The sequence below is a fragment of the Ursus arctos genome, unplaced genomic scaffold (assembly GCF_023065955.2).
Source record: "Ursus arctos isolate Adak ecotype North America unplaced genomic scaffold, UrsArc2.0 scaffold_11, whole genome shotgun sequence".
Taxonomy (NCBI): Eukaryota; Metazoa; Chordata; class Mammalia; order Carnivora; family Ursidae; genus Ursus; species Ursus arctos.
Window position 1 is genome coordinate 59263817 of NW_026622775.1, and position 25354 is coordinate 59289170.

The following is a 25354-nucleotide window of genomic DNA, read 5'->3' on the forward strand; positions in this document are numbered from 1 at the left end:
AAACATAATTTTAAGGATACAGCTGTGTGTGAATGTGTGTAGTATATGGGCTACATTTGATTTTTAGCAAATGTCTTAAACTTAAGTTAGTATCTAAAAAAATGGGTTTAAGAATACTTAACCGTGAAGGTTTTTGTTGTTTTTTTAGAGAGCAAAGTGAAAATGCACTTAAAATACTTGGCATACATAATATGTACTTAAATATTGGCTCCCTTTATCATCTTTTTTTTTTAAGTAAACTCTATGCCCAACAAGGGGCTGGAACTCAGGACTTAAGATTAAGAGTTTCATGCCCTACCAACTGAGCCAGCCAAGTGCCCCAGCCCTTTTACCCTCTTACTAGAAATCTTCTAGATTCCCTTCTAAGAACCTCATTTATATCTGAATCTTTCCATTAAGTATACATGGTCAATAACTATCAACTAAGAACTAAAAGTTCTCAACCTTTGAGCAAGGATTATGGCTAATCAACTATTCAGAAATCCTGAGCCTACTGAATACTTCATAGATGAAAATTTTCTAGCCAAAAATTTTAACCAGTGCCAACAATGTCCACAGAAAATTTAAATTGAATTAATTTTTATTACTACTTATTTAACACAAGTTTACTGTCTTAGACAAATAAGAATTTATAGAATCTGTGCTTTATTGCACTGGAGAGAAATTTGAAACGCAGTTATGTTGACATAATGCAATTTGTGGGAAATGAGAGACGATGTTCTCTGGAATGCATGAAGATTCTCAATGATTGTTGCAAGGAATCACAAAAGAGATCTTTGGTCCAAAGAAGATATCTCTGAAAGAAAGTAGGACATCAGTTAAATTCAGCTGAAAACTAAGATATCTATTAGTCTTTACTGGGTTAAAAATGGACAAGAATTTCAGATATGACTATTCTTTTTAGGAATAAAGTACAAAGAGAATGAGTGGGAGAACTCGCCAGAGGAGCAACAAAGACCAAGAAGGTACTCGAGTCTCCCGCTTTCCTCCCCTTTGCCATTGATATAATGCTATCATTGAACTCTAAAGAAATGGAAAAATTAAATGATTTCAAAACCTTATGATCATACCAAAAGTATTATTTCTCTTACATGAGTGGGGATGGGCCATGAAGTTTAAATCCATAGATAAGAAACAGAAAGTTAAAAAATTCTCAATAAATAAATTTCTAGGTTTTATAGGGAAAGGACAAATGTTAAGCTATTCAATTCTACTGTTATGGGAAAGATCACATAAGCTAAAGTAAAAAAATGCATGAAAATAATATAAAATTATATCATGATTATGACTCATTAGAAATATATTTAGTATGTAAACTCTAATGTAAGTATAGTTTACAGTGCTGTATCATATATTTGTAAGTTGCTAAGAGAGTAAATCGTAAAAGTTCTCATCACAAGGAGAAAAAATTGGGGGTAACTATGTGAACTAATGGATGTTAACTAAATTTATTATGGTAACCATTTGGTAATATATGTCTATCAAGTTATTATCCTGTATACCTTAAACATATACAGTGCTGTATGTAAATTGTATCTCAATAAAAATAAGAAGAATATAGGATGGCAAATTAGAATTTGTGTTTACAGGGGGGAAAAAGGAAATATACTTAGCAAGGTAAATCTGTTGTTACTGGGGAAAAGGTAGCCAAATCAGGTAGAAATTACTTTTGTGTATCCAGACTTCTATTCTCATCCATTACCACAGATGGTCACAAAATTATATCATAAATTAAATACAAGTACTTCTCAATATATTGGTTTCAGGTCTTACAATTACAAAAGAGCAAACATGGTATTTTAATATTAAATAACATTTCATTTATGCAGTCTTGGAAATATTGTCATTTTAATGGAATCAATTAACTCACATTCTTGATATCATTTAGTACAAGTCATTTTCAAACTTTATCATGCATTGAAATCACCTAGAAGATTTGTTAAGCCATAATTGCTATGCCTCACCTACAGTCTTCCTAATTCAGTAAGTCTGGTCTAGGGCTCAAGGATGGATGTTCATTTTTAATAAGAGCTAAGTGATATTGAAGCTGCTGATCTGGGAGCCACACATGAAGAACCAACTGCCTTGGTAGAAAAAAATATCTGGTCCAAATCAGAAGACCTGGATTTTAGTTTCCGTACTGATATTAACTAGTTGCGTGGGATGGTGCTGGTCATTTTACCTCTCTGCACCTTTCCTTGATAAGATGATTATATCTGTCCTTTCTACCTCACAGGTTTCTTAGAAAAATGAAAAGATGATGACATATGTTGAAAGTAATTTGAAAGAGCTAATTTTGGTATGAAATAGCCAAGATCATAGTATTTGAGGCTCTTCAGTAACCAGAAGATGATTTTAAAAACAAGAGCCAAAAAAATTATTGATTTATCTGCCATCGTATTATACTTAAAATGCATCTATTTTCCAAGTCAGTAGATAATTTTTATTTAGTTCATTTCTGGTTAACTCATACATAGAGCTAGAAAGGTTTTCTTTGACCATTACCACATCTCTGTCCCATTAATTATTTGTCCCTCTTCTCTAGGATCTTTTATCTAAAGCCTTTTATTGGTTTTCAAATTGATTTAAGATATCAACCTTGAAGTTGACCTCTCCTACTGGTAGATTTTTTTTGTGGTAAAAGATAGGGAATTTAGAATTTAATATACTGGAGTGTTATTAATTTTCTGGATTATATTTAGTTTTATTAAAATCTGCCAAACTGTTTCTTAAATGAAAACATTCAGTTTCAGATACAATGGTGATGATCCTAGAAAATAGCTGAGATTTCACTAGGATTTTACTAAAAAAGAGTGATTAAACATCAGTAAACCCATTATAAAGTTGTCGTAAACGAGAGTTGTTATGCGTACATTTTATAGCCATATACTTTGTGATTGCATTTCCTTACTTTGGGCAGCAGAGCAATTCGCTGAAGTTGCAGTAACAGATCATCTCACATCCCTTCCCATCCCAGAAGTGATCCTGGACGTTTACATCCATCTTTGTCAGGTCAGTTACTCCCTCTGGAAGGTTGTGACAGTTGCGATCTCTTAGTGTCTTTCTGTAGCAAGAGAGCCGATTGGCAGGCATGGCGTGGACTCCTAGCAGCAAAGTTAGCCCAAGGGTGACAGCAAGTACTACAAATTTCATTTTGGCTCTTTGCCCTGAGATAGAAGAAAAAGCAAAATGTGTCAGTGTTTGTTTTTTTAAAAGATGGAATTCATCCGAACATAAAGTTCTGTAGCATTCTCATAAATATTTGGATAGAAAGATTGTGAGTTGATCTTTTCTACTTTCTTCTTTATGTTTCTCAAAGTGTAATTTTATGACTATTGACAATAAAGTCCCTTAGAATAATTTTCAAGATCAAATGCCTGGGTTCCACAACAAAATATTAAATAAGAAATGCTGGGGATCAGGGGGAGGTGATAGTAAGAGCCAGTCTGCATTTTTAAGTACCCGAAGTAATTTTTATTTTTGGTATATTCAGTAGAGAAAAACTGCTTTTTAAGGTGGTAAAACTCAAGTGAATTTCTAGAACGAATATCATCATCAAGTTCTGTGGTTCTTTTTTCCTTTTTTTAAAGATTTTATTTGTCAGAGAGAGAGAGAGCGCGTGAGAGAGCACGCAAAAGCGTGCACAAGCAGGGGGAGAGGGAGAAGCAGCTTCCCCGCTGAGCAGGGAGCCTGAAGCGGGACTCAATCCCAGGACCCGGCATTATGACCTGAGCCAAAGGCAGATGCTTAACCGACTGAGCCACTCAGGTGTCCCAAGTTCATTGGTTTTTGACTCGCATATCCTAACAACATTGTCAAATGTTGGGTTCCACTCTGACAGGAACAAAAAACCTATCTATTCTGACACTGAGAAATAATATTCTGTACATATATTTATAGTTCAATTAAGTTTTTAAAACCTACCAGAAATATTTTGGGGCTCCTTTTTATTGCAAATTTTTAGTGATATTGTGAATTTTTATCCCACGTAGATTACTTCATCTTAGCCTCATTGAAAACAGAGACTTGAATTTCCTCTAGTAAACATTTAGCCTGTTCTCAAACACCTACCATGCTGGGGAGCTCATTATTGAATGTGTATTCTGCTATTATTGACTAAGTCAACCTATTGTACTGATGCATTCTAACATTTCCCTCACTGTAAAATATTTTTCTGTAGCTTCTACCAACCAGTCCCAGTTTGAGCTTTTGGGGTCATACCAAACAAGTGTTTTTCTCTTCCAGTAGAGAATTCTTTAAATACAGTATTTGCATACAACTGTGGAATATTCATCATCTATTTTTTCTTTTTTCTTTTTTTTTTTTCATCATCTATTTAATGAGGCTTCTCTGGCTTTCAGGTTAGACATGAAAAGAATGGCGGCTATTGTAGCAAAGAAAAACTAGCAAAATAGTGGAGGAATCAGAATCAGAATCCACAGCCATTGAGATTTCATCGTATTAATAGATGCCAAAGGATCTTTCCTACCGTGGAATAATAAAAAGATGGGAAGACATATATGTATATTGTACTTTGAAAGAAAAGAACGTTGTTGAAAGGAAATTTTTGTATGAAGTTTTCAGTGACTAGCTACATCCCAAAGGTGAATTAATTTAGGTACGATTGTGGATTTTTTTAAAAGGACAATTATTTTAGAGTAGTCTTTGGTTTAAAATAAAATTGAAAGGAAGGTATAGATTTCCCATATACCCTCTGCCCTCACACATACATAGTCTCCTAGAGATCAACATCACTCACCAGAACAGTACTTTTTTTTTTTCCAGAGATGAATCTACATGGCACATCATAGTCTCCCAAAGTCCATAATTTCATACGTGGTGTTGTACATTCTATGGGTTGGGCAAATGTATGACGTTTATCTGTCATCACAATATCATACAGAATATTTTCACTTCCCTAAAAATCCCCTGTGATCTGCCTATACATCTCTCCCTCCTTAACTTCTGGAAACTACTGATTTTTTTTTTCTAAGATTTTATTTATTTATTTGACAGAAATAGAGACAGCCAGCGAGAGAGGGAACACAAGCAGGGGGAGTGGGAGAGGAAGAAGCAGGCTCACAGCAGAAGAGCCTGATGTGGGGCTCAATCCCATAACGCCGGGATCACGCCCTGAGCCGAAGGCAGACGCTTAACCGCTGTGCCACCCAGGCGCCCCACTACTGATGTTTTTTATTGTCTCAATAGTTTTACCTTTTTTAGAATGTCATATAATTGTAATCATACAATATGTAGCCATTTCAGATTGGCTTCTTTCACTTAGTAAAATGCATTTAAGTTTCCTCCATGTCTTCATGTCCTGACAGCTCATTTCTTTTAGTACTAAATAATATTCCATTGTCTGGATGTACCACAATTTATTTATTCATTTACCTACTCAAGGACATTTTGTTTGCTTCCAGTTTTTGGCAATTATGAATAAAGCTGCTGTAAATCTCCACGGACCAGTTTTTGTATGGTCATAAGTTTTCAACTCCTCTGGATAAATACCAATGAGCGCAATTGCTGAATTATATGGTGAAAGTATGTTTAGTTTTGTAAGAAACTGTTCAGCTGTGTTCCAAAGTGAGTGTACCATTTCGCATATCCACCAGCAACATATGAGAGCTCTTGTTGTCTCATATCCTCACCAATATTTGGTGTTGTCAGTGTTCTGGATGTTGGCCATTCTAATAGGTATGTAGTAATATCTCATTGTTGTTTTAATTTGCATTTCCTTGATGACATATGATGTGGAGTGTCTTTTCATATACATATTTGCCATCTGTATATCTTCTTTGGTGAAGAATCCGTTAACATCTTTGGCCTATTTTTAAAATCAGGTTGGTTGTTTTCTTATGTTGAGTTAAGAGTTTTTTGTATATTTTGGATAACAGTCCTGTATCAGATGTGTCTTTTGCAAGTATATTCTCCCAGCCTGTGGCTTAGCTTCTAATTCTCTTGACATTTTCTTTCACAGAGAAATCGTAACTATAATAAAGTTTAGCTTATCAATTATTTCTTTCATGGATTATATCTTTGGTGTTGTATCTTAAAAGGCATCACCATACCCAAATGTTGATTGTATTCAACAGAGTTTTATAGTTTATCTCATATAGATTTTGTATGTATTTTGTCATATTTATACCTAAGTATTTTATTGGGGGGTGCTAATGTAAACGGTATTGTGTTTTTAATTTTCAAATTCCACTTATTCGTTGTTTGTATGTTGGAAAGCAACTGATGCTTGTATATTAACCTTTGTGTCCTGCAACTGAACCTTATTAGTTCCAGAAGGTTTTTTGTTGATTCTTTTGGATTTTCTGCATAGACAATCATGTCATCTGCAAAGACAGTATTATGTCTTCTTTCCTACTTTATATACATTTTATTTCCTTTTCTTGCCTTATTGTATTAGCAAGGACTTTCAGTAGGATATTGAAATAGAATGACGGGAGGGCACATTCTTGCCTTGTTCCTGATCTTAGTAGGAAAGGTTTGATTTTGTCACCATTAAGGATGTTAGCTGTAGGTTTTTTGTAGATAGTCTTTATCAAGTTGAGAAAGTTCCCCTCTATTTCTAGTTTACTGAGAATTTTTATCATGCATGCGTGTTAGGTTTTCTCAAATGCTTTTTCTCCATCTATTGATATGATCATGTGATTTTTTTAAATCTATTGATGTGATGGATTACATTAATTAATTTTCTTTTTTTTTTTAAGATTTTATTTATTTATTTGACAGAGAGAGAGACAGGCAGTGAGAGAGGGAACACAAGCAGGGGGAGTGGGAGAGGAAGAAGCAGGCTCCTAGCAGAGGAGCCTGATGTGGGACTCGATCCCACAACACTGGGATCATACCCTGAGCCGAAGGCAGACGCTTAATGACTGCGCCACACAGGCGCCCCCCCCCACCCACATTAATTAATTTTCAAACATTGAACCAGGCTTGCATACCTAAATCACACTTGACTGTGGTATATCATTCTTTTTATACTTGTTTGGATTCAATTTGCTAATATTTTGTTGAGGATTTTTATATCTATGTTCATGAGAGATAATTGGTCTATAGCTTTCTTTTCCTGTAATGTCATTGTCTGGTTTTGGTATTACAGTAATGTTGGCCTCATGGAATGAGTTAGAAAGTATTCCCCCTGCTTCTATCTCTGAAAGAGATTATAGAGAACTGGTATAATTTCTTCCTCAAATATTTCATAAAATTTACCAGGAAACCCATGTGAGCCTGGTGCTTTCTGTTTTGGGAGGTTATTAATTATTAACTTAATTTCTTTAATAGATGTAGGTCTATTCAGATTGTCTGTGTGAATTTTGGCAAACTGTGTCTTGCAAGGAGTTGATTCACTCATTTGGTTTAACAGATTTATGGGCACAGAGTTGTTCATAGTATTGCTTTATTATCCTTTCAATTTCCATGGGATCTGTAGTGATGTTCCTTCTTTAATTTCTGGTATTAGTAATTTGTGTCCTCTTTTTTTTCTTAGTTTACTTGGCTAGATGCTTATTGATTTTTTAAATCTTTTTAAGGAACCAGCTTTTGGTTTCATTGATTTTCTCTATTGATTTCCTGTTTTTAACGTCATTGTTTTCTGCTCTAATCATTTTTTATTAAGGTATTGATTTTTATTTTCTTTTTATTGTGTGAAAAACTTCAAATATATACAAAATAGAGATAATGGTTTAATGAACCTCAAGATCTCATCCGTTAGCTTCAATTTTTATCACCCTATAGCCCCCCCTTATTTCACCTATACCTCCCTCTTTTTTTCTGCCTCAGTTTTGATTACTTTGAAACTAATTCTAGTCATCTCATCTTATCCACAAATATTTCAGTGTATTTCACTAAAGGTGAGGACTTTTAAAAATCATAATACAATATCCTTTAACATAACTAAAGAAATTTAATAATTTTTTATATCATCAAAAAGCCAGTCATAGTTTAAGTTTTTCCGCTTAAATTCCTAATTTTCTCCTTTTATTTTTTGACTGAAGTATAGTTGATATATCGTATTAGTTTCAAGCGTACAACATAGAGGTTTAGCAATTATGTATATTATGAAATGCTCACCATGATAAATGTAGTTACCGTCTGTCATTATACAAAATTATTACAATATTATTGACTATATTCCCTATGCTGTACTTTTCATCCTTGTAAATTATTTATTTGATAACCAGAAACGTGTACCTCCTAATCCCTTCCACCTATTTTGCCTATTCCTCAACCCCCTTTCCTCTGACAACCACTAGTTCTCTATGTTTATAAATATTGTTTCTCATTTTTGTTCTTTTGATTTTTAGATCCCACATATAAATGAAATCATATGGCATTTATTCTCCGACTTGTTTCACTTATCTGTTCTAATTCTTATTATTTCTCTTTTTTTCCTGCTTACTTTGGAGCAAATTGAATTTGCTCTAATTTCCCAAGGTGGAAACTGAGATAATTGATTTTAGATCTTTCTTCTTTTCTAATATTTGCATTTAATGCATTCATAAGTTTCCCTCTAAGCACTGCTTTTGCTGCATCCCACACATTTTGATAAGTTGTTTTCCTTTTCATTTAGTTCAAAATATTCTAATCTAAAGTTCTCGAGATTTCTTTTTAGTCCCAACCTATTATTTAGAATTGTGTTAATCTCAACCTATTTGGGGATTTTCCAGTTATCTTTCTGTTATTGATTTTTAGTTTAATTCCATTGTGGTCTGAAAGAAGAAATTGTATGATTTCTATTCTTTTCACTTTGTTAAATTGTGTTTATGGCCCAGAATGTGATCTGTCTTGATGCATGTTCCATGTGAGTTTGAGAAGAATGTGTATTCTGCTATTATTGGGTGAAGAAGTCTGTAGATATCAGTTATATACAGTTCATTGGTGGTGGTGTTGAGTTCTACTGTATCCTTACTAATTTTCTGCCAGCTGGATTTATTCCGTTTCTGTGGGGTGTTGAAATCTATGATATATGGATAGTGGATTCATCTGTTTTTTTCTCACAATCCTATCAGTTTTTACCTAATGCAGCTTGATGTTCTTTTATTAGGCACATACTTGTTAAGAATTGTTATGTCTTGGGGCGCCTGGGTGGCACAGCGGTTAAGCGTCTGCCTTCGGCTCAGGGCGTGATCTCAGTGTTATGGGATCGAGCCCCGCATCAGGCTCCTCTGCTATGAGCCTGCTTCTTCCTCTCCCACTCCCCCTGCTTGTGTTCCCTCTCTCACTGGCTGTCTCTATCTCTGTCGAATAAATAAATAAAATCTTAAAAAAAAAAAAAGACTTCAAAACAAACATTGTTTCTTTAAAAAAAAAAAAAGAATTGTTATGTCTTATTGGAGAATTAACCCCTTTATCATTATGTAATATTCTACTTTATTCTTGATGACTTCTTTTTGATGCCTGCTCTGTCTCAAATTATTATAGCTACTCCTGCTTTCTTTGCTTAGTGTTAGTATGGTATATTTTTCTCCATACACTTACTTTTTATCTATATGTCTTTTTTTTTTAAGTTTTTGTTTGTAAGTAATCTCTACAGCCAGCGTGGGGCTTGAATGCATGACCCTGAGATCCAGAGTCACACTCTCCTCCTACTGAGGCAGCCCGGTGCCTCTATATGTGTCTTTTTACTTGAAGTAGGTTTCTTGTAGACAACATATAGTTGGGTCATGGTTTTTTTTTTTTTCCTTCATAGGATCATTCTCAATTCTTTACTAACACCTATAATAACTGCCATAACAAGATACCACAGATTGGGTGGCTTAAACAACAGAAATTTATTTGTCACAGTTCTGGACAGTGGAAGTCCAAGATCACAGCAGATTTGGGCTCTGTCATTGGCTACCAGATGGCCTCTTTCTCACTGTGCCCTTATATTGTTTTTTTTCTGTGCACACGTGGAGAGAAAGAGAAGTGTCTGGTGTTTCCTCCTCCTCTTCAGTTCTGTTGGATTACGACCCTGTGCTTATGACCCCATTTATCCTTAATTACCCCCTTAAAGGCCCTCTCTCTAAATACAGTCACATTGTGTTGGGGTTAATGGAGAGCATGAAATCAGCCATAACACCTGGCTCGCTAAAATGTAACACAGAGGCCATTGAGGTCAGGGAAGGTTTCGGAGAAGGGCGTAGGCCTTTGGCATGCTGAGTGACCACTGTGCCATTGGAATGCCTGGGGAGTTGCCTTCCCGAAACTTTCCTAGCCCAAACAGCCGCCCTGTGATCTAAGAGATGTAGGCATTGTCCCTTAGGCTATGTTTAATAGACAGCAAATTAGCATATCGTATCTTTCCTGTAAACACATCCTCCCAGTTTCAGTAAGACCCTTTGTCACACATCACATGCTTGAGGAACAGTGATAAGGATTTGTGATTATCCTGAAGGACCAATAAAAGTGGGAGCAAAGAAGAGGAAAGCGTCTTCCCCTCTGAGGGTTGACCCTCTTGCCTTCTCTCTTTCACAGCAAAGTTTCATCCGTTGGTACAGGGAGTACTGGCCATTCCCGGCAACATTGCGGGTTAGAACTTCAACATATGGATTTAGAGGGGAGCACGATTGAAAATTATTCAGCCATAAAAAAGAATGAAACCTCGCCATCTGTAACAACATGACTAGAGCTAGACAGAATAATGCCAACTGAAATAAATCAGTCAGAGAAAGACAAACACCACATGATCTCACTCATATGTGGAATTTAAGAAACAAAACAAATGAGCAAAGAAAAAAAAGGGAGAATGAGAAACCAAGAAACAGATTCCCAACTACAGTGAACAAAGAATGGTTATAAGAGGAGAGGGAGGTGGGGGAATGAGTGAAATAGGAAATGGGGATTAAAGAGTACACTTATTCTGATGAAAAAAATTATAAAAAATGCTTTTAAATTATTAAGCATTATATACGAAGTTTAACATTGGTCATGTTTTTTGATCCACTCTGATGATCTGTCTTTTAATTGGGACATTCAGACCATTGCCATCCAAAGTGATTATTGATACATTTGGACTAATATCTACCACATTTGTTTTTGTTTTCTATTTGTTGCCCTGTTCTTTGTTCCTGTTTTTCTCTTTGACTTTTTTCCCCTCCCTTCTTTTGTGGTTTTAATTGAATATTTTATATGATTCCATTTTCTCTCCTTTCTTAGCATGTTGGTTATGCCTTTTTTTTTTAACTTATATTTTAGTAGTCGCCCTAGAGTTTTAAATATACATTTGCAACTAATCTACATCCCCTTTTAAAAAATACTATACCTTGGGGCATCTGGGTGTGAGTGTCCAATTCAATTTGGACTCAGGTCATGATCTTAGGGTTGCAAGATTGAGCCCTATGTTGGGCTCAGTGGGGAGTCTGCCTGAGATTCTCTCTCTCTCTCTCTCTACCCCTGCCCCCACTCTGTCTCTGTCAAATAAATAAATCTTTATTAGGGGGGAGAGGTAGAGGGAGAGGAAGAGAAGCAGACTCCCTGTTTAGCACAGAACCCAACTTGTGGCTCCATCCCACAACTCCAAGATCATGACCCAAGCCAAAATCAAGAGTCAGATGCTTAAAAGAGTCAGAGCCAGCCAGGCACCCCAATAAATAAATCTTTAAAAAAATACCATACCACTTCATGGCAGCGTGAGTACCCTATAACAACAAATTGTCTTAATTTCTTCCTCTCATTCCTTGTATCATAACCGTCATTTGTTTCCCTTATATATAAACATACATATGCATATATATACGATCTATACATAAACATGCATAACTGAGAACATCATTGCTATTATTTTTTTCATCATTGCTATTATTTTGAACAATTATCTGTTAGATCAGTTAAGAATAAGAAAAATACATTTTTCTTTTTCTTTTACTTATTCCTCTTTTCATGCTCTTCCTTTCTTTATGTGGCTCTGAGTTTCTGACCTGTATTATTTTCTTTCTCTCAAAAGAACTTATTTTCACATTTCTTGCAAGGCAGGTTTACTAGCAACACATTTCCTCAATTTTTATTTGTCTGAGAAAAATCTTTCTTTTTTATGTTTGAAGGATAATTTTGCAGAGTACAGAATTCTAGGTTGAAATTCTTTTCTCTCAACAATTTAAATATTTCACTCTATTCTCTTCTTTTTTAAAAATTAAATTCAATTAGCCAACATATGGTATCATTAGTTTCTGATGTAGTGTTCAATGATTCATCAGTTGTGTGTAACACCCAGTGTTCATCACATCATGTGCCCTCCTTAATGCCCAGTTACCCCATTCCCCCACCCACCTCCCTTTCCACAACCCTCAGTTTGTTTCCGTGAGTCAAGAGTCTTGCATGGTTTGTCTCCCTCTCTGAATTCCTCCCGTTAAGTTTTCTCTCCCTTCCCCTATGATCCTCTGTGCTATTTCTTATATACTCCATTCTCTTCTTGCTTGCATGGTTTCTGAAGAGAAGTTGGATATAATACTTATCTTTGTTCTCCATAAGGAAGGTGTTTTTTACCTCTGGTTTCTTTAAGAATTTTTTTTAACCTTTGATTTTCTGTAGTTTGAAAATTGTATGTCTGTATGTAGTGTTTGGGTGTACTGTTTGGTGGTCTCTGAGCTTCCTCAGTTTGTGGTTTGGTGTCTAACATTAATTTGGATAGATTCTCAGTCATTATTGTGTCAAGTATTTCTTCTGTTCCTTTCTCTCTTTCTTTTCCTTCTAGTATTCCCATTATGAGTATGTTATACCCTTTGTAGTTGTCCCACAGTCCCTAGATATTCTGTTCCACTTTTTTTTCAGTCTTTATTCTGTGCTTCATTGATTATAACCTCTGGCTCAGTGATTTTCTCCTCCGCTGTGTCCAGTTTGGTAATGAGCCCATAAAAGGCAAGCTTTATTTCTGCTAAAGTATTTTTCATCTCTAGCATTTCTTTTTTGGTTCTTTCTTAGAATTTCCATCTCTCTGCTTACTTTGCCCATCTGTTCTTGCATTCTGTGTCTTTATCCATTAGAGTCCTTAGTATATTAGTCATGGTTGTTTAAATTCCTGGTCTGATAATTCTAATATCCCTGCCACGTCTGGTTCTGATGCTCATTTTATCTGTCTTTTAGTATGCCTTATAATGTGTTCTTGATAGCCACATATGATGTACCAAGTAAAAGGAACTGCTGTAAATAAGCCTTTAGTAATGCGGTAATGAGATGTGAGAGGAGAGGAAGCATTTTATGGGCCTATAACTAGGTCTCAGTCTTTTAGCAAGTCCATGCTTCTGAGCTGTGACTTTCACAAGTGTTTCTCAGGTTTTTTTCCTCCCCTCTTTGGTTGGAGCCTAGAGCCAGCTGCAGTTGGATATTTCTCTTTCACTAGGTCAGTTATGCTCTGATAATACCTAAGCAGGTTAGGTTCTGGTTAAGTAGTTTCTTCTGAGAGCAGGCCTCCTTAAGAACAGAGCGCTCTGGCATATTTCAAAATGGTTCCTTTTTCTTCCCCCTGATGAAACCCTGAGGGGATTTTTCTGTTATTGACTGTGCGTACTTGGTTCATTCCTAGAGGTAAATCTCACAATATTGTGGGGGACCCCCATGACTGAGTCCTTGTGGAGTTATTAACTCTCAGAGTTGTCCACAGTGAGCCTCTACCAACTCATTGATTGGGTGCAGGTTTTTTGTTGGTGGTGGGTTTTTCGTTTTTTACCCTGGCACTGGTACGCATGACAGTTTCTCCTAATGCGTCTCGGCTCTGAGAAGACTTTAATCCCTATATTTATCTGCCTGTCTTCCCAATCTTGGGGGCATGGTTTCCCCTGTGTCCTCCCCTCTTTTATGAATCCAAGAAGAGTTGTTGATTTTTCAATCTGTTGAGCTTTTTACTTATTGTTAGGACAGTGTAGTGATTTCCAAGCTCTTTACATGTGGAACTGGAAACCAGAAGTTCTGATAAAAAAATTTTTTGAATAAATATATTCATGCTTTTTTCTAAACTTAGAAACTAAAAATATTCCTTCATACTCCAAAGAGCTTAATATTTTCTCTGATTCATAATCTAATTTGAATTAGTTATTTTGGGCTTTGCTTATATGTTTTCTTAGAATTTTAAATATTTAATATAATTCCTATCTCCAAACACTAGTGAAAGAAAAGACAAATATGAGATCTATTTCACTTTATATTTTTTCAGATTTGATGGAGCAAGACACTTAGTGTTGCATTATATTACAATCTAATATAATAATGCCTTCCAATAAACTTTTTACAGATCATAGTTTAAATTTTATATTTTAAAAAATGTAATTCTCTGAGGTGCTCTAGTTCTCAATTTCTTCAGTTTAGGGTCTTCTTTATACCCATTAGATAAGTGATATTTTTTAAAAGAGCCACATTTCTTGACATTTTTTTCAGGTTAATCTTCAAAGAAGTTTAATTAGAACTTCTGTTCACTGAACATTTACTGGGTGGGAGGAATTACCACAACCATTAAGCTTTAAACAATATATTGAGATTTAAAACTAAATTCTATATAGGCAAAAATTTTTTAAACAGTTTTATCAAGTAAAATTGACATATAATAAACTGTAAATATTTAAAATATACATTTTGATAAGCTTTGGCATATATATATTCCCATGAAACCATTACCACAATCAAGATAATGAACATATATGTTATCCCTAAGTTTCCGCATGCCCTTTTGTAGTTCATCACTCTTACCTCCTCCCTTCCCTCCACTCTTATACAGACAACAACTTATTTGCTATCTCCAAAAATAAATTTGCATTTTCTAGAGTTTCATATAAACAGAATCATAAAATATGTACTCTTTCTTTCTGACTTCTTTCACTCAGCATACTTGAGATTTATATATGTCATTGTGGGTATCAATAGCTGATTTCTTTTTACTGCGAGAAGTATTGCATCATATATGCTATTGATTGTTTATCCATTTACCTGTTGATGGACATTTGAGTTGTTTTATGTTTTGGGCTATTGCAAATAAAGCTGTTTTGAACACTTGTGTATGAGTCTTTATAAGGTCATAGCTTCATTACTCTTGAACTAATACCTAGAAATAGAATGGCTGAATTGTATGATAGGAGTATGTTTTACTTTATAAGAAATTGCTAAATTGCTTTTCCAAAGTGATTGCACCATTTTACATTCCCACCAACAGTGTATGAAAGTTCCAGTTTCTCCACATTCTCTCCAAGACTTGGTCTGGTCAGTCTTTTTAATTTTTGGCCATTCTAGTAAGTGTCTCATTGTGGTCTTAACATTGCATTTCCTTAATAATTAATGATGTTGAGCCCCTTTTCATGTACTTATTTGTCATCTGTATGTCTTCTTTGGTGAACAACCTGTTCAAATCTCTTGCTCTCTTTTAAAAATTGGGGTGGTTTTCCTGAGTTTTGAGAGTTCTTTACATATTCTGGATACAAATTCTTTATCAGATACATACTTCCTAAACATTTACTCTTTACCTATGGCTTTCCTTATCACTTTCTTAACAGTGGGCTTCAAAGAGCACAAGTTCTAAAAATTGATGAAGTCTGATTTATCAATGTTCTCTTTTTCTTAAAAAAAAAAATGCTTTCATTGTTATACATAAGAAATCATTGCCTTACCCAAGGTCATAAAGATTTTCTTTTATGTTTTCTACTGGCTTTAGAATTTTGGGTTTCCCATTTAGTTCTGTGATCTATATTAGTTAATTTTTTATTTAGCGAGTGGTGTGGTTGAAATTCTTTCTGCATGTTTTCATACAGTTGTCTAGTAGTTTCAGTACCATATTTGAAAAGATTGTTGTTTCTCTGCTGAATTGCCTTTGCATCTTTGTCAAATATCAGTTTTCAATATAGCTGTGAGCCTGTTTCTGGACTTTATTCTTTTCCATTGATCTATTTATTTATCTTTATACCAATACTATAGTTCTGATTACTGTCACTTTATAATAATTCTTAGAATCAGGTAGAATTAGCCCTGAAACTTTCTTCCACAAAGTTGTTTTGGCAATTATAGGTCTTTTGCATTTCTGTATGAGTCGTATTATCAACTTCTCAATTTCTACAGAAAAAGCCTTCTGAAATTTTGATTAAGATTGCATTGAACCTATAGATAAATTTGGAGAATAATGGCATTCTAACAATATTAGATTTTCTGACCCTGAATATATTTTCATGCTTTTATTTTTACTCATTTGTGGTTTTAGATTTCAGATGTGTTTCTTATAGGTAATCTATCATTTGGTCTTGCTTTTTTATCCAAACTGACAATCTCTGCCTTTTAAATGGAACATTTAGATCATTTACATTTAATGTGATTATTGACATCATTGGGTTTAACTGACTAAGCCACCCAGGTGCCCTGACATCATTAGGTTTAAATCTATCAACTTGCACTTTGTTTTCTATTTGGTCTATTTGTTCTTTGTTCCTTTTTTCCTCTTTGTATGTGTTCTTTTGGATTAATTGAACATTTTTTTGTGTGTGATTTCACTTTACTTCCTTTGTTGACATATAGCTATAATTCTTCATTTTATTATTTTAGTGGTTGCCTTAAGATTTATAGTATATGTACTTTAACTTATCATTCCCCTTCAAATGATATTATACTTTACATATAGTATAAAAACTTTACAATAGTATACTTCCATTTCTCTTCTCCCGTCCTTTATGCTATCACTGTTATATATTTTACTGATGTATATGCTAAAAACTCAAAATATATTATTATTGTTGCTTAAACAATTGTATTTTAGGGCATTAAATAATAAGAAAAAATCTTAAGTGTTTATCCATGTAGTTTCCATTTCCAGTGTGCTTCATTTTTCTGTGTATATCCATGTTCCATCTGATACCATTTTCCTTATACCTGAATGGTGTCCTTTAACATTCTTACAGTGTAGGTTTTCTGGTGAGGAATTCTTTAAACTTTTGTATGTCCAAAACTGTCTTTATTTTACAATTGTTTTTGAAAGATATTTCTGCTGGCTATAGTATGGTAGATTGACAGTTTGGATTTTTTTTCAGCACCTTAAAGATGTATCTGTTTTAACATCCTTTGCTGCTAATACTAACATATGTATCAATTCTGTGTTGGTTTCAGTTGATTGTTTATTCCAGTTGTGAGTTATGTTTTCCTGCTTTTTTGCATATCTGGTAATCTTTGATTGGATTTCAGACAGTTAAAATTTTTGCATTTTTGGGTGCTGGGTATTTTTGTATTCTTATAAATATTTTTGTGCTTTGCTCTGGGATGTAACTAAGTTACTTGGAAACAGTTTGATTCCTTGAGGACTTGCTTTTATGATTTGTTAGATAGTTCTAACTCAGCTTAGGGCTAATTATTCCTCATTACTGAGGCCATTCCTTCCTGCATAGTCTACCCAATGGCCAATGAATTACCAGTTTTTTTCAATTTGTCTTTGTGAGTATGCCTGACTTTTTGTGAGTGCCAGACACTCTGTTCTCTAATTCTTTCAGATTTTTCACCCTGACCATAGATAGTTTTCTCATTTGCATGCATGAATCAGTTTTCTGAATACTTCAGTGGGGCCCTCTGCAGACATCAGCATTCTCTATATATCCTTCTTCTCTCCAGTACTTTGTTCTGTGAATTGTGGCTGTCTCAGTCTTTCTGACTCTCAGCTCCATTTTCTCAATTCAGGGAATCTGTAGGATTCTGTGTTCCCTCTCTTTATTTTTTCAGCCTGGAAATTCCCTCAAGGCAATAGACTTGGGGATATACCTCATTTGTTTACCATCTCTCATAGGACGATGTCCTTCCTTGCTTGAAATTCAGTGTTTTGTCAGAGGTTGTTTCATATGTTTTGTCTGGTTTTTTGTTGTTGTTTCAGAGGAGTGAGTAAATCTGGTTCTTTTTACTCCATCTTGGGTAGAAGCAAAGCATTCTATACTACTCTTACTATTTGCAACTATTTTTGGAGGAATATGAAGGACAGATACCCAAATCTTACAGATTCTAAAAATGAGCTGCATGGTACTCTGATAATTTAAATACTTAAGCCAAATTCTCAGAACTATGTTTTTCCCTTCCACAGCCTTTCCCAAATTGAATTATGGTTGCTCTGACTCCCATCTCTTGGATAGGGTGAGAGCTACTGGGTCCCAAAGCACAACAAATAAGACCCATTATGGTTTGCACAAGGAGCCATTCAGTCTGCCCTTCTTATTTCTGGAATGATGCTTGTATATTTTGTTCTGGTTGATTAAGGCTGCTGAAAATAGCCTGAAATCATTCTTTTATCTTTAGACCCAAATCTTCATTTACTGCTTCAGGTGAATTAGAATTCCTCAGCCCATACCAAGACCAAGCTGGCAAGAGTATTCAGGAGAAGAGCAGCCAATACTGGGAAAGTGAGAGAATAAAAAATAGCACTGTTGTAGAACTCACTGATTAAGTAACTATGTGTGAGAGAGAAAAAACAGGAGCAAGCTGGTTTAATTTGGTTCAATGTAACAGACATTTTTTAGTATTTCCTTTATGCCAGGCACTGTTCTAAGTACCAGCAGTGAAAAGGAATTAAGAAAAATATTAATAACTAAACCTATCCTCTTCCAATCCCTCCAATTACTTCAGTTAAAGCTAAAGTCATTGTGGTGGCCTCCATATGCAATCTGGCTTCCTGTTATCTCTCTGAAATTATGTACTCTTCCCCTTGTTCTTTCTGTTCTAGCTAATCCTCAAAAATACTAGACACATTCTTGCCTTAGGGCCTTTGCACTGGTTAATTCCTGTGCTTGGAAACCTCTTCCAACAGATTAGCTGCATGTCTACCTCTCTCACCCTCTTCAAGTTTTTATTCACTTTGCTTCTCAGTAAGATCTATTCTATTTAAAACTGTTTCTCCCCTCATTCTCAATCTTCCCTAGTTGCTCTACTTTTCCATGGCATTTATGAACCTCTAAATTGTTAAAAAAATATTCTTATTATGTCTCCCAGAACTTGAATGTAAGCTCCAGGAAGGCAGGGTTTGTCTGATGTGTATCCCAACCACCTCAAACAATGCCTGGCATGTTAGTGAAAGAATAAACAATATACTCTAATCTCTAGATGCTTATATATAGTCAGAGAAGGAGGAGTTTCTCAGATTGCTAAACTCAATATCAAGTTGCAGGGAATGATTTATTATGGGAAGATGTTAGTGAGCTGTCAAATTCTTAAATTTGGTTATCATCAAGTACTATTGTTTTGATTAAATTGTATTTTTTTCTAAATAGTCTGACTGTAAAATGTACTTCCCAGTTTCTGTTCTGTTTTCTTTTTTTATCAAAACTATCGTTTATTCTAGTCAGCTCATACCTGACTTAAAAAGTATGTATTTATAGGGGCATCTGGGTGGCTCAGTCGGTTAAGCATTTGACTTGATTTCAGCTAAGGTCATGATCCCAGGGTCATGAGATTGAACCCTGGGTTGGGCTCCACACTCACTGAGGAGTCTTCTTGAGATTCTCTCTCTTGCTCTCTCTCTCTCTCTAAAATAAATAAATCTTAAAATATGTGTGTGTGTGTGTGTGTGTATACTTCTAACAGAAGATTCAACAACAACAAAGACCCCTCCCCTTTTCTCTAACCTCCCTTACCAGATTACTATTTAAAAAATTGGGTGGAGAGAGAGAGTTGTAAATTCTTTGTAACCTTTTTACCAATTGTGTTTGAAGAATTTTTCTATTATATTAGTCATTAGCATTTTTCATATATTTTACAGTTTGGGTCTCCCTAGGTTTTTTTGGGTTTTTTTGGTTTTTTTTTTTTACTATACAATCATATTGTTCTTATTTTTAGTGATTAGCTTAATTTTGTCTAATTCTTGTGGCTTTTGGAAAAAGTTGTGCATTTACTAAGCTTGGGCTCTTATTACCCTTTATATGTTTCCTGCATATAAGTGTAGTTTGTTTGTGAGCTCATTTCATGTCTGCTAACTGCTTAAGCTTTCTTTCTATTAGATGGTTCTAATTATAGCCAGAAACCTGATTGGATTTTTTTTAAATACTTTTTTTAAAAAGTAATAATACTCAGTATAAAACATGGAAAATACAGAAAAGAATAGATAGAATAAAATACAACTAGAGTTTCCAGGCAGAGATAAGGGTTGTTAGCATTTTGGTATATCTCTTTTTGGTATGCATAGGCATTAAGGAGAAATTGAGATGGCCAGGGACAGAACACTGGGAAACTAACATTTGTAGACTGGATGGAAGAAAAGTCAGAGAAAGATGTTATACCACAGAAAGGTATTGAGAAGGAAATACAGGGTCATAAGATAATGAGAAAAGGGGAAAAGGATAAATGGGTGGAAAGGTGAGGACAAACTCATCACAAAGATTGGTATTAACTGAGGTATATTCCTCAGAGTGTCTCCACTACACCCTGCTACGTAAAAGCAGATAAATTCAAAATCATATATCACCACTCCCTGACCTCTTTTACAGTCCTGTGTCTCTAATTATATACATGATAATGACACTCAGATGACATTTAATATTGTTAAAATATATTTGTCAGATAAGATACAGGATACTCAGTTAAACTTGAATTTCAGATAAATAATAAATAATTTATAATATGAATATGTCCTAAATATTACATAGTTTCTATCTCAAGTTAATTTTGATAATTTATATTTTGTTAGAAAATAGCTCATCTGACCCACTTAAAAATATATTGCAATAAAGATATATAGAGTATATCCTTATAATTAAATAGAAATCTTTCTTCCTCCATTAGGATTTTTATACATGCTGCCTCTTTAGAAGGAATGCTCTTTACTTGCCTGGCTTATTCTTGGCTTTCCGTTCTCAATTTAAATGTCATTTTTTCAGAGGCTTTCTCTGACCATCCAATCTAAAGTAGTTTCAATTTGATTCTTTCATGGTGCCTTCTTTTTCTAATGATATTTATCGCATTTTAAATTATATATTTATGAGTTTACTCATTTTATGTCTATCATTCCGTTAAGACAGAAAACTCCATGAAGGCAGTCTATTTTGTTCACCACCACATACCCAGCGGCTAATACAATGCATGGCCCCTATATGTACTATTACATGAATGATTCTCTGAAAATACTTTTTTTTGTCCTGAGGAAGAGTCTGCAGTCGTTTCATGGTATCTAAAAAATGGTGAACTTTGTAAAGCTAATCCTAAGGCCTTCCTTCCACTTCCCCTCCACATCTACCATTCACTATTGCACAGCTGGTAGGAAGACCAGTCATCTCTTCAACCCTACACATATGTCTTTGCCTTATGGTTCCCTCTCACCTCCTCTCTTTGTGTTAATTTCTGACCAAACCATCTATTGAGGACAAACCTCAAACTCATCTCTTCTAAGAAGTCTTCCCAGATTCAGCCCGTACCACTCTAATAGCTCCCTTGTTCTATGTGCCTATAGCACTCATGCGTAATCCATCCCTTACGAACTGTGAATTTGACTAAATAATGGCTTTTCATTGTCTATTTTTCATAAGCCAGTTAACAATAAAGAATATGGCTATCGTTGGGAGTGGGAAATTCACCGAAAGGCATTTGGCCATTGAGTAAATTGGTCATTCTGTGTATTTACCTGGAACCGTGAAGGAAGATATGGAGGCATCATAAAGGGTCTTATAGAACGTGATTAAGAGCTTGGATTTAATTTAATATATTAGGAAACCATTTTGATAGAATAGTAATGTGATCTGACTTACATCTTAAAAAATAATCCTTGACTGCTTTACAAAGATGTGCTGTGGTGGTGGGACAAAATTGAAAGAAGAAAAAGGCTATTGGTGAAAGTTGATGGAAGCTAAGAGGCAAGAGGGAGAGAGTCAAGGATCACTCTTAGGTTTTTGACACGAGTGATACTGACATTTTTTGAGTTGAGGAAGAACTGGATGGGGTCAGTTTGGGGGAAATTTAAGAGTAAATTTTCAGACAAGTTAAGTTTGAGATGCCTACTAGAGATTCAAGTGAAGATGTTGAATAGGCAGTATGTGTCTGAAGGTTAGGGCTAGAAATAAAAATTTGAGAGGCATCAGGATGTTTATTTATCATATTTATAGCTATGGGACTGGCAGGGTCAGTACAGATTAAGAAGAGAAGAGACAAAAGACTGAGACCTGGGGCAAGCCAATATTCAGAGGATTGGAAGAGGAGATGCCAGCCTCATGAAGGCAAGTACTATAACGTCTACTGTTTTGCATCTCTCAGAGCGCCCGCTTCAATACTGGGCTCACAGTCAATGTTCCAAAAACATTCACTGAAGGAATGAACAAATAAATCGCTGGAAAAGCAAGTGGGTATGTTGCCATACCATGCACCTTTTCTGAATATGTCCATGCCAGAGCACAAAATAGTGCTTCTGTCAGTCTCAGTCACATACTAGGATGGAAAGTTCCACACCTGGCAAGCACTTACTGGTAGTTTTTTTTTTTTTTAACACTTAATAAATTACATGTTTGAACTGAAGTTTTCTCTTCTTCTTGTACTTGAGTGCAGATAAATAGATTTAACTTTTATTTAGCAAGTGGAAAAATGTCTCAGCCACTATGTTCCTGTGATACATTGATTATTTTTTTCATTAGAAGACACCAACCTTAATCCTTGGCAACCCATCAAGACCATAGATTTTCAAGTGCCAACAAGAGTGAGATGACTTTGGCAAATTTGAAGCAAACTGCTCTATTTTTTTTTTTTCTATTTCAGCTGAAGTACATGCACTTAAAATTCCTCCTGGAGTACATCCAAATTACAAAAGACAACAAAGTTAAAAACTGAATATCTAACGGAATAAGCAAGAGATCCTTAGATAGTTATCTGTTGGTTTTTTTGGATTCAAATTTATGTAATTAATATTGTTCCTAACACTATATGATACCATTCATATCCCAAGAGTGGCATAGTTCCTAAAGGATCGATGCAGAGGATATACAATCATGGTCAAGGTATTTCCAATTAAGCAACAGATCATGGCCACCATCATAAAATAGGGAATTGCAAGTTTTGATTATATGAGGGTATTTGCCATCAGAAGGCTTTTGAATGGTTGAGTTAAATGAAGACTTAAAAAGAAAAATTATCCCATTTAATGGCCAAAACTAACAGGGCTATGTAGTTTAAGTGTTCAGAGATTTATGGTGCAGTGCTCATACAGACAAGTGTTGTCACTTCTGGGAACTAGTATTAAGAGCAATGGAATGGAACAGAGTTGATGAATTAGACAGAAAGGGCAGTCCATTTTCAGATTTCAAAACATAGCAAGAGAGAAGCAAAGGCTCCAAAAACAAATGAAACTTCCAGCTCAGAACTTGACATTTAAAATATCAAAAATTATAGTTGGAAGAGATTAAACTTACCATCTAGCCTGCGATGTTCCTCATTCATCTTTCTTGGATGATGAAAAAACTGTCATTTCAAAAAATTTCTCTTTCTTATTAACTGTGTTAGAAGAGGTTTGTGATAGAATGCACCCTGAATCAGAACTTCTTAAAGTGTACGTTACAGAAGAGGTGGTATGAGAAAGTAGATAAGCCTTTCAAACAACATTAAACCAGACACACTCAGCCCAAGTACCCAAGAGACCTTCATCAGTGGAAACATGAAGTTCACATCCTTCCTGAAAGTAATCTTCCTTCAGAGAATGCGTTCGGAGAATGCTGTGAAATGATACTAATACTCAGTCTTGCATCATCCTACTTGTTTTCCTGGCTATAGTAGATCATCATCACTGGAAAAAAGGACCAGCATTTGGGGGAGCTTTTTACAGCTTGTGGAACTAAGTTAAGGAATTTTAAAGAGGGATTTTTACAAGCCTGAAAGGGAAAAAGTGTTCCCTTTATCTTAGCAGTACAGACACTGTAGTGTGTTCTATGGTGGGGACACCAAGCATGAATTTGGTGAATTCCCTCTTTGTATCACACGGTTATACCAGTTCCTTTTTAGGAATTAGGATTTTAGAAGCAAGAAAAAACCCTTTCCTTTCTTAGATATTGCCGTTAACTTCACATAGGGTCAGTAATATAGAGGTATAGCTACTGCATTAAAAGACTAAACTTGTATACTTCATTATTCTCACATAATTCTGAGAGGTGGAATAAAAAGGTCCTGTTATATGGGGTCAGATTCAGAGTGGACATGGGCATTAAGCAGGAATCACAGTGAGGGAGCTCTTTATAGACCTTTGATTCAGCGACTCTCTCAGTTAAGGAATGTACATTTTCTAGTCCCTTTTAATCTGATTATTGTCTTTTATCCTAGGAAAAATTATCTTTTTCAAAGTATATCCATCTCCTTAGAGAATCCCTTACTCTCTGACTTTCTCTTCTGATTTAACACATAAATACATTTCTGCTCTAATCGATAGCAATAATTTATAGTAGAATAAGTGATACAAAATGATATTTAAGAAAAAATACATACCCTTTCTTCTCTGTTCCTTTGGTCTTCTTGGCAGAGGAATCTTCTTAAATGCTCCAATTCACTGGGTGAGTTTGGGCAAAAGGAGAAAAAAGGAGGTGCTAGAAGGAGGTTCCTTACAAATAAACCCTTTGTCTGCCTTGTGTCTTGCCCGGGATTGACAGGCGCACTGCTCCAGCCAGGACTGGGGGAGGAGGGGAGTGAAAGAGAGACAGGGCTCAAAGAACTGCCTCCCTTGGATTCTTCCAAACCAGGCAAGGATGAACTGAACAGCTTCTCACAGAAGGAAATAACTAGTCTCTACAAGAACCTCAGCGAGGCAGACTCTGGAGCAATAAAATGTAAAACCTGAGGGATTTAAAAAGAACACAGAGTAATTTTAACCTTAGGAGAAGTGTGTGTGTGTGTGTGTGTGTGTGTGTGTGTGTGTGTGTGTGAGAGAGAGAGAGAGAGAGACAGAGACAGAGACAGACAGACAGACAGACAGAAACAGAGACACAGAGAAAGAGGCACAGAGACAGAGAGATAGATGAAGACAGCAGGGAGAGAAGAAGAGGAGAAGGAGAGAAGGAGGAGGAGAAATGGCTAATGTGATTTAAGCAAATGGCTGAGCACCTCTTCCTCTCTCACAGTTTCTTTGTGCTTTTTCACTAAGCCTTCCTCACCATCTAGATCTCTTATAACATTTTGGTTGAATATATGTTCAAATTCTCCAAGTCCTTACCCAACGAGTCATTACCAGTCAATGGAAAGTAAGAAATAAAATTACTAAAACAGAAATCTGTGTCTCAAATAAAGGCACAAAAGGAATTTCACTGTTTTGAGCAAACTGCACTGGAATTGTAGCATCTATTAACTATCCTTTAATTGTTCGTTAATTTTAAAAATTCAATTTGGAGTAATGTTGCAGGAGTTGGAAAAATTAGAATACAGATTATCTAGACAGAGAATAGAGGGAAGAGCATTCTAGGTAGTATAAAGAAAG

At 35.2% G+C, this 25354-nt stretch overlaps 1 protein-coding gene across 2 annotated transcripts; it reads right to left on the reverse strand.

Annotated features, from left to right (window-relative positions):
* Positions 1-570: 570 nt before the first annotated feature.
* SCRG1 (stimulator of chondrogenesis 1) lies at positions 571-24622 on the reverse strand. 2 transcript variants are annotated; one of them, XM_057310180.1, is made up of 3 exons: positions 23310-23586; positions 2912-3167; positions 571-796 (listed from the first exon to the last, which is right to left on the reverse strand). In XM_057310180.1, exons 1-3 carry the CDS (start codon positions 23335-23337, stop codon positions 742-744), a joined length of 339 nt encoding a protein of 112 aa, XP_057166163.1. In that variant the 5' UTR covers positions 23338-23586; the 3' UTR covers positions 571-741. The 2 variants fall into 2 exon arrangements, with proteins under 2 accessions (XP_057166163.1, XP_026374646.1); XM_026518861.4 differs by lacking the exon at positions 23310-23586 and adding an exon at positions 24373-24622 and having other exon boundaries at positions 573-796.
* Positions 24623-25354: the final 732 nt, after the last annotated feature.

What these genes read in the sequence shown, in the direction of transcription:
- SCRG1 (XM_057310180.1), bottom strand. Translation starts at nt 23,337, where the DNA reads ATGAATGAGGAACATCGCAGGCTAGATG. An exon ending in GGAACATCGCAGGCTAGATG is followed by an intron (nt 3,168 to 23,309) that starts GTAAGTTTAATC and finishes CTTCTATCTCAG; the next exon opens with GGCAAAGAGCCAAAATGAAA. An exon ending in GAATTGCTCTGCTGCCCAAA is followed by an intron (nt 797 to 2,911) that starts GTAAGGAAATGC and finishes ACTTTCTTTCAG; the next exon opens with AGATATCTTCTTTGGACCAA.